Raw genomic sequence first — 10438 nt, 5'->3', positions numbered from 1 at the left:
CCCAAAAAGACCATTAGACAGCTGCAGCTCATCCAGAACGCTGCTGCCAGGATTCTGACTAGAACCAGAAAATCTGAGCATATCACCCCAGTCCTCAGGTCCTTACACTGGCTTCCAGTTACATTTAGGATTGATTTTAAAGTACTTTTACTCGTATAAGTCACTAAATGACCTAGGACCGAAATATATTGCAGATATGTTCACTGAATATAAACCTAACAGACCACTCAGATCACTAGGATTGAGTCAGTTAGAAATACCAAGGGTTCACACAAAACAAGGGGAGTCCTCCTTTAGTTACCATGCCGTCCGCAGTTGGAATCAGCTTCCAGAAGAGATCAGATGTGCTAAAACACTAGTCACATTTAAATCTAGATTTAAAACTCATCTGTTTAGCTGTGCATTTATTGAATGAGCACTGTGCAATGTCCGAACTGATTGCATATTTTTACTGTTTTTTTTTATGTAAAAACATTTTCTGTTTTAAAATTCATTTTAAATAAGTACATTTTTTAATAATTTTAAAAGTTTTAAAATTGCTTGTTTTATTCTTGTTATTATTTTTCTTTATTATTATTTTACTTTCTTTTATGTAAAGCACTTTGAATTACCATTGTGTACGAAATGTGCTATATAAATAAACTTGCCTTGCCTTGCCTTGAAACAAACTACAGTCGATACATTTTTATTAGTAGTAGTAGTAGTAGTAGTATTTTTGGCCACAACTGTAACCAGTTAATCGTAACCAATCTTGTAAAATTGATTAACCAAAAGTACAAGTATTTGATCCTTCTTTAATGACTTTAATTATGAGTGTATCATGCACTTGACCAAGCCATTTAGTTGTCCACGTATAATGCATCTTCATTGAAAGCCCTCATTTATTTTTATCCATCGTTCCAATATTTATTGAGGAATTATATTGAAGATGCATCAGCCTGTGCAGGATGGTTTTAAAATAATATTACAGCATTGTATCCCGCTATCCCCAATTTGCATGTACCAAAATAAAGTAAATATTTTCAAATAGTTCATTGGGTGTGATGAAATTTTAACCCTGAAATTTACATTTCTTTAATTATAATCAGTGTGCTTATATGATATGCATGGTGTTCCTGGAAGTATCAGTTGGCACATGATTTTTAGTACAAGGGTATCTTCTCGTATACCAACTCTTGGTCATAGTGTTACCATGGTACTTTTGTGGGTCAGTAAAACTACATCACATCTGGAATGTGATAATTTGTATTTTATTTATAAAAAAAAAAAAAAAAAAAAAAAAAAATATATATATATATATATATATATATATATATATATATATATATATATATATATATATATATATATATATATATATATATATATATAATCTTCTCTAGGGGGCTCTTGCATTGACTAAGACAAGACATTTTTTTATGTATTAATTTTTTATTGTATGTTTTGAAATCATGCTTATTGAAATCCAGAGCAGATATATAAATCTGTGCAAACAATTTAAAGAGAAATACACAACTTTTAGATCTGACGTAAGTTGAGTATCTTTACATGTTGGACATGTGGTATATTTTTAGGATATTAATGGAATAGTCCAATTCCGCTTGTCATGCCTCAGTAACAGCTTTCTGTTTTATCATTCCAGTCAAGTCTATTGACTTTCAGGATTTCACTAAACCTGCAGTGATTGCACTGCTCTTGCCATGAGGTCACTGTCCCATCGAGAGGCATCCCACCCCAGGAACCAGCCAGTGAAAGTAGGGGGCTCGTGTCCCTGCTTTACCACCACAACAGATGTCCCCTTGTCCCGACCTGATGGGTCCGTCTCAATGTACATCTTTGCTGCAAAGGTACAAATACTTATTTAAAAAATATGTATGACTACGTTTATTAGTTTACAAAGAGAGGACATCATCATTCATGATTTTACATAACATAATTTAAAATATATATTTTGCATGTGAGAATAATGTGGTTTTTTTCTAGTATGCTGCTGAACCTGTTAAATTTTAAAGGGGTTCCTATTTTGTATTCAGATTATGAAGAAAACCGTTTTAAGGGATGTGTGCCTGAGACACCTCACCAGATTTTACAGACTCAGTCCTCTCCACCTCATTGGCATCCTTTCCAATCCACACAAACACCTGAGAGATGAAATCAAGGATCAGTGGCACACGCTAATCCATGAAAGTCAGAAGATATCTTTGAAGGCTAAAATAAATCTAATCAGAGACACCTGCGGTCTTTTGAATCTTAGAGATAATCTCGGAGGAATTCATAAAGAAACATAACTGTCTCACCTGTTCCCAGACATCCAGTAACATGACGTCATCCTCTGCCAGGTCATCTTGGTTAAACTCACCAGGTACTTCTTCAATCTATAGTTTTAAGATGCATGTTTAGTGTCCAAACAGCAGTTTGCCTGTATCTAGCAGTATCTGAGCAGTTAACACAGGAAGCCAAGACATATTTGACATTTAAAGCATAGATTCCAATCCAAAATTTGTATTCAAAGCAAAAACTTAATGTGAAACTGAACTGGACTTGGGGTCTCTCTTATCCGGGTCTATAGGATACTCACAATGAACTTTCCACTTTTGTTGGAGCAGGCGAACAGGCGGGGAGGATGTGGTATAGATTTGCTCTCCAACATCTCAGACGTCTGATACTCCATCTTTCCACCCAGAGCTTCCCAGAAGTCCTCTTTCAATGGGCAACAAGTATGTAAAAGTTTAAAGATGTAAATGTCATCAGTAACTCCTGTAACTCCTACCAATGTGTGAGTATAAAGCACGAATAGAATGAATTGAATCTATTGCACATTGGCCATACCTGGCTCGTTTCCTTCAGTAATTGGTTTGGCATTGCACTTCAGTTTCTCACTCATGTACTTTGCCCCTCGTTCCTCTTCCTCACTGGCCCCCTTCCCCTTCCACAAGTACCCATCCCCCTCAGGTAACTTCAGAAGGTAGGCATCATTGCTGTTCAAACTTAATGCTTTAGCATCTACCTGTTAGACCACAAACCAACACACTCAAGGGACATATCTAAATTGAAGTTACACTTAAAAAATAGATCAGCTTAACCAAAGATGAACACTTTTTTTGGACCATCAAGCAGATCTCCACCACCTTGCACTGGATGATCAACCAGTGCTAGCCAGAATGACCAGGATTGGTCCAGCTCAGGACTTTTCATGTTTCTGGGCATTAAGTTTATAAACCAGGACTCGCCTCACAAATCCGTGTAATGGTGCCCAGGTTCTTGCGCACTTGAAAGAGACGTGTTGGAGGTTCGGGTGCCTGTCCTCCCTTTTTAGAAGTCCCGTTCTTGTACACGATCAGAGGCTTTTCTTTGAAGAGGCTCAGCAAATGAGGTGGTTCCTTTCCTTGAGTCACTCGCACCTGAATGGACATGGAATGGGGAACCATGATAAGACAGCAACTCTAGCCTAGTTGTGTCTTCTTCTAGATTTTCCAGTCAGGGCTGCTGGTCATCTACTTATCTAGTTCATAATCCAGCCCCAGTTACAGTCAGCAAATTAGTATATAGATAAAATTCAAATCCCCCTCACCTGAACAGCTTTTCCTCCCAGCGAACGGTCCAGTTCAACGGTGAGAAAGGCTGAAGCTGTCAGTTCATCTATTGTGCTGCTGGATCCTTGCCTGAGGGTGAAAGCATAAAGTGATAAGCCTAATTTGATTATTTTTGTGTATGATTTGACTCCCCCTCTGGAAACTTCTATGAGGCGTACCAGGTGTAAATGATTTCTCCTCTGGTGTAGGTATATAAAATGATATAGCAGTCCCCTCCATAGAACTGGCCATATGTCTCTGGGTCAACAGGAACCTTGGTATCACCTGTGGTACTACCACACTCCACCCTCCAAATCTGTGAAACAAGACCAGATTAAGAATATCTATCACCTATATTTACATGTTGGGAGAGGTGGATTTCATCCTGTGAAAAATATATTACAATCTGTAATTGCTTTGAAATGATGTCCTCTTAAGTCACTTTGTGGGTCAATACAGTGAATCCACGTGACCAACTGGAACCCAGTTTAGAACGCCAGTATAATTGAACTTATCCAATATCTCTGATCTTTTGTATGCAAATTGTTACCTGTGTTTTTCCAGTGCCATTGTCAACCATGTTGTACTGAGCAGCCATGTGATTAGACTCGTGCAGCTTGGAGGCATTAAACTCTTCTTGATTAATCTTGGCGATCCGCTCAGTGACATACACTCTGCCAAGACCCTCAGCCTGGTCCTTCTCTTTCCAGGTTTTGAAAAACTGCTTAAAGATGGGCGTCTCTCCACCCTCTGGAAGGACCTGGATCTGTGTGCAGAGACAAAAAAACCTGGGTGACCCAAAGAATACTATACATTTTCCCTGTCTGAAAAAAAGTGTACAAATTTTATCTTTTAGGCATACAACATCTTGGAGCAATCATCTACCCCTGATGTACCCTTAAGGTACTACAAAGAACCTTCCAGTACTGTTCCTGGAGGGTTGACGTCCTGCAGATTTTGGCTCCAACCAGCTCCAAACACTTGCCCAGAAGTTTCTAGTGAGTCTGAAGACCTTGATAAGCTGGTTTAGGTGTTTTGAAGCAAAACTATTGAAGACACTGGCCCTCCAGGATCAGATTTGGACACTCCTGATTTTACCTTTAAGGGTACTGCTCCAGAGACTATTGTATGTATGTATATATAATTATTATTATTTCTTTATTTTATATTATTTCTATTATTTTATATTATAAATAATTATTTTTTATTTCTGACAGTTTTGCTACATCCAACTATAGTTGGTATAGTCACTCATTTAAGTGAATGTAAATAATGCTGCAAAACATATACACATATCTAATGTTTCTGAACCTGGGTGTTGGCAGGATATCCCATCTGCTTAATGAAGCCCTCAGCTGTTTTCATGGCCTCCTTCCTTTCATCTGGATTTGCGTTGCGGCCTAGATCATCAAAAAATATAAAGTCAAGGAATCTCAGTAAGATTAGTTCCACAATTACTTAATTTAACGGATTCAGTTTACCAATACCTTTCCACACGAAGATCATTTTGCTTTTTCCATGGTCCAGAATGAAGCATTCCTCAGACAACAGGTCACTCTGGTTAAACGGATTTTCATCTGACACAAGCGACACTTGCATTTTCCCAGTTGCATCTGATACCTGTAAAGTGCAGATGAATAATATCCTGTTACATTTACATTGTGCATGTGTCTGTGTGCATGTGTCTATTAGATTTTGCATATAGATGAATTAAACTGAAGTTTATAGACTCGTCTACCATGTAAAGTTTGGCCATTTTCCTGTTTGACATGTCTGCAACCACATCCTCATTATCGTCACCTTCGGGGATTTCAGGCTTCTCACCGAGAACCTGTGATGTGCAAAGACAAGGTCTAAAAATGTCAAACCTTCCAGCTTAACCGGATATCCCATAGCAAACATTGGTTTAACTGTAAAATTCTTAGTGATGAACGATACAAATAAGCTCTTTTAAGTACTTCTGGATGCTTAAGATTGTATTCCATGCAAATTCATCCATACTTAAGATGTTTGATGGGCAGTTTTATTTGATACCTCAATCATTGCTGAAGGCTCATGTCCTTCCTCTATAACCTCCAGCTGGGCTCGTCCGTTCCTCTCGTTGTCTCGGATGCCAGTAGCTACCTGTGCAGCTTTGAGGCGCTCAAACTTGTTGCACTTAGACCCACACCACTGGTAGATCGTCTGTTTCAGAAAGCAGTTTAATTAACTGTGATCCTAGCATGTATAGCAGACTTCTTAGGAAAACATTGGCCTCTGTTTTGTTCTTGGTAATTATGTCTGTGACAAAATTTCTTAAGAAATCTTTTTTACCACCTCTACCTTTGAAAATGTTACCATATAGTTGTTTTTACACTGTCATTGTGGAAAGGTATCAGACAGAATGTGTCTGTTCTGTTTATTTTACTGTGGTCTGCAAGTTCCTTTGGAGAAGTGAGAAAGCACTTAGCACTAAGTGGGCTGTCAAATACTTTAGTCAATTGGTATTGTCGCATTTAATCTTCCTGCAAACTGTAACTCATCAGCAAGAGCCTGTTAGCAATTTAAAAAAATGCTTTGTTGTTAGGTGTAAGATGTGGTTCAGCCCTTGTGCTCTCACAACATTTGCTACACTGTATGTTGACTGTCAGTAAATTGACAGGAATCCAAATCAATCAAACCCACCCAAAGTGCATACAGAGAGGAAATTAAATACACTCTGCACAAGTGAACCAGCCAGTTATTGTCTATGAAAAATGAAGTGTAATACATGACATTTCTTTAGGGATTCTATCTGAATTATCCTGACTGAGACTGTACTTGTTTAACCACATCAACTCTGGGCACCCACCGGTGGGTCCAATATTGCATATGCCTAATTCTCAAAAAATCAAAATAACAGCTGAAGTGGTTAATTATATTTGCACTTTAAAAAAAACTGTAAGGTTTGAAGGGAGAAAAGGTTTGTAGAGTATTACTCAAAAAATTAATTTGGTAAGTCATTTAGCAATCAAAGGTGATGGTGTTTAAACACTGCATAGTATTTTGCAATTATTTTTAGTGAGAAATTACTTAAGTTTCACAAAAGTTATTGATTTCAGAGGACTCAGAATACAGTGTATAAGTTATTATGTGTGTGGATGTCTTTTAATACATCAACATCTGCGGTTTTCCATTTTCGCTGTGGAAAAGTGCAGTGTGGACATTTTGCTAAATAATTCCATGGATGTTCCATGAGAAAAAAATAGTCTAAACATGCATTTGGAGCGACATGAGGGTGAATGAGGTTTAAATATCCTATTAAAAAGACATTAAAAAAATGAACACAGTCGCTTGTATGTTTGTTGCAGATCTTACCGCTCCCAGATCAACTATGAAGCAGTCACCATTGTTGAAACTGGCCCAGGCGAGAGACACTTCTGTGGCCCGGACAGTGCGCCTGCCCTTGATGTGGAAGAGTCGGCGGGCACTAAGATCATTGGTGACCACGTGATGAAACCCTGATGCCACACCTCCGGCCTGAGAAGGTTGGAAAATATTTTTTAAAACGTTCCTGCTCTTTCTTCTTGTTTTTCCATTTATAAACCCGTGAGTCATTTTCATTCTGAGGCCAATTGCAACACTGAGGAGTTGAATGCCCCCAAACATGTGCTGTGACACAACATCCCCTCAGACCACGCATGTTTGTGAAAAACATAAGGCCCTATGTACACTAGGAAGGTATTGGAGTAGCAGGTTTTACCTCACCCAGATTGTAAACAAAAAGACTAATCCTAGGTTTGCACTGTGAAGTCTAAGAAACATTTTCATTTGCAAATAAATACAGCAGAAACTGTAAGTCTTTCCATCAGTTTAAACAGTAGCTTTATGTTTGACCTAAGATCGGCCTGAAGTAAAGTGAAGAATAATATGCTGTTGTGCATCAAATTGTCGTCAAGAGTAGGTCTAGAGGGTTATAAACTGTCTCAAACCTTATATGTGATCCCGCCTTTGAAGTAGCTGGTGAAGTGGGTTGACTCAAAACCTTGGAGTTCACGGTACTGGACCGGTTTTCCTCCCAGGTAGTCGTCCATCTGAGTGGTAAAGATGACTGCCGCTGTACTTTCATCCTGGGTACATTCCTTACCTAGAAAGAGAGAAAGAAGGATCTTTTAGGTTTTTAGATTCAGGTTAAAGGAACACTCCACTATTTTGAAAATAGGCTCATTTTTCAACTCCCCTAGAGTTAAACAGTTGTGTTTTACCCTTTTTGAATCCATTGAGGCGATCTCTGGGTCTGGTGGAAGCACTTTTAGCTTAGCTTAGCATAGATCATTGCACCTGATTAGACCGTTAGCATCTCGCTCAAAAATTAAACTAAATTAAATTTATGCATTTAGCAGACGCTTTTATCCAAAGCGACTTACAGTGCATTCAGGCTATAAATATTTACCTATCATGTGTTCCCGGGGAATCGAACCCCCAACCTTACACTTGATAGCGCAATGCTCTACCAATTGAGCTACAGGAACACAAAAATGATATGTAATATAACGCAGCACCTGAAAATAGTCCCCAGCTAACTTCCAACGGTAGCCTATTTTTCATGTGCAACGTAATATCACTTCGCCTGCTGCACCCATGGTACAGCAGCAAAATTTCTTGATTATTATGCAGGAATTATAGTTCCTAGCCACATCAGCCTAGAAAATCACAACTTTACATTTTCCGTTGGTTTTAGTACACAATGTAACTACAGAAGAGTCAAGTTTTAAATAGGAAAAATTTAAAAACTCTTTGGTCATTTTTGAACAGTCTAATCAGTGATCTCTGCTAAGCTAAGTTAAAAGTGCTTCCGCCAGACCCAAAGATCGGTTGAATGGATTAAAAAACGGTAAAACTCAACTGTTTAACTCTAGGGGAGTTGGAAAATGAGTCTATTTTCAAAAATATTGGAGTGGTCCTGTTAAGCGATAGATTTTTTACTTGTACACTTTCAGTTAATCAGCTGCATAAACATTGCATTTGCAAACCACATTGAGCTGTTTGTTTTCACACTAAATGATGACTGATATACAAAGTGTTTATTCACCCAGCATACATTTTTACACTTTAAAGCCTGCTGTGTTAGCTGTTGCATCTGACTATAGATGTGTTGTCGGAGGTAAAAAGCCTGTTCATTTTGAAGTAGGCTTTTTTTAGGGTAAATGACTTGGCAAGAAAGGCACGATGGGCAGAAACATCATTAAGGAATCCATTTGCATTGGAAGTGGTTAATGATTCATAATGGAAGCTGTTGTGTGTGTGTGTGTGTGTGTGTGTGTGTGTGTGTGTGTGTGTGTGTGTGTGTGTGTGTGTGTGTGTGTGTGTGTGTGTGTGTGTGTGTGTGTGTGTGTGTGTGGTTCTAGTCACAAATACACTCAAGGGCAGATCATCTGTGATATTGACAGTTCTGAAACATCTTATGCAGTAAAGTAATGAGTAAAGAAAGTGCTTTCTCTCAGCAGAAGAAGGAAACCTTATTAAGTGCACATGGTTTCTGGCAACTAAATGGCTTCTAAATTTCTGTGATCTTCTTTGAGTAAGCTGGTGACATAAACATAACTTTAAAGTCATATTTTTCTTGTAAACTTTGCCAGAATATAGTCTATGGTCATTCTAATCATCATGAGCTTCCTGTTTTCTGATCTTTTGCAACCTGACCACAGAAGTTTGTTTTTTGAAATCGCTGTGACAGCTTTTTAGAGCAACCAGAGCACAATTCCTGAGGCATCGCCAGTAAAAAAAAAAAAAAAAAAGCCCATGACATTTTGATGTTATGAAAAGGTCAAATTATGTTATTTTAAGAGATTTATTAATTAGATTTATGTCACATTGAGGCTCTGCATCATTTCCTGTTTTATGTTCTGCATCTTTTTTATGTATGTTGGCTGGATCGCATGACTTGTTACTCAGTAAAGCTTTTTTGTTTGCTTGTTTGTTAGAAATTAGCATTAAAATACTATTTTCATTTAGGAAGGCTCTTCAAAATATAAATGAATTTTATTTGTTAAATTAAAAACATGCTCATTATACACAAGGTGAATAAATGAAAGTCCATTATTAACATCAGGTGACCCAGTATACCCGTTTCTGAGAATAAACTTTACAACCTTCATGATTCTAAAGTGTTATTTTATAGGGGCCATATACTCTGCTTTGCTCACTCTATCTGCTAGCTTGTTTACAATGAACACATCTATCACACTATCATGTCAGTTAATTTGCCCTAGTCTTTCCTCAACCTTTTAAATAGTGACTGCGATTTTATTTTATTTGTATTATTATTATTATTATTATTTATTTATTTTTTTTAATAACATTGAAATCATTATCCATGCAGTTCTGTAATAGTTTGCGAATACAATTTGACCATACTGATACCCTCTTGAACATTTAGGTACTAGTCAAGCTACTGAGATTAGTCATTTTACTTTTTAAATGCATAGTCACATGTAATATTAAGTAACAGAAAATATTCTACATAGTACATATATAAAAAGAGTTTTTAAACATAAAAAGTTCATTCGAAAGACCTAAGCTCTTTTATAAATGACAGGAAATCCAATGCTTACCCAGCCAGTAATGCAGATCGTAGAAGCACGAGTCCTTTTGTTTGACCGTGTGGAGCACCAGGTAGGCATCACCTATATAGAAGCTCCCATGTAAGTTTTCAGGCACAGGGGCCAGTTCCATCTTTTCAATTCTCCATATCTGTAGACCTGGGCGCTTGCCAGCCTGCTCAAACTCTTTGTGGTGAAGCCCCATGACTGAGAGAAGTCGGATGCAGATGTGGTGAGAGACAGACAGTGTACCTCAGTGGTCTGACAGCACTGAATCAATGACAGCCGTGTGCAGATGTCTCCACT

The 10438-nt window shown here is 37.8% G+C and overlaps 1 protein-coding gene across 1 annotated transcript; it reads right to left on the bottom strand.

The window, feature by feature from the left end:
• Positions 1–1387: 1387 nt before the first annotated feature.
• Positions 1388–10438, bottom strand: LOC132145510 (scinderin-like). The gene is made up of 16 exons (XM_059556603.1): positions 10145–10438; positions 7523–7677; positions 6909–7070; positions 5607–5756; positions 5311–5403; positions 5060–5192; positions 4884–4972; positions 4123–4338; positions 3752–3888; positions 3572–3662; positions 3227–3401; positions 2830–3003; positions 2579–2700; positions 2298–2375; positions 2081–2141; positions 1388–1839 (listed from the first exon to the last, which is right to left on the bottom strand). The coding sequence occupies exons 1-16, from the start codon at positions 10335–10337 to the stop codon at positions 1670–1672; spliced, it is 2199 nt and encodes a 732-aa protein (XP_059412586.1). The 5' UTR covers positions 10338–10438; the 3' UTR covers positions 1388–1669.

This window comes from Carassius carassius, chromosome 8 (genome assembly GCF_963082965.1).
Source record: "Carassius carassius chromosome 8, fCarCar2.1, whole genome shotgun sequence".
In the NCBI taxonomy this organism is placed as follows: Eukaryota; Metazoa; Chordata; class Actinopteri; order Cypriniformes; family Cyprinidae; genus Carassius; species Carassius carassius.
The sequence above is the reverse complement of the archived record's forward strand: the minus strand, read 5'-3'. Positions and strand labels throughout refer to the sequence as shown.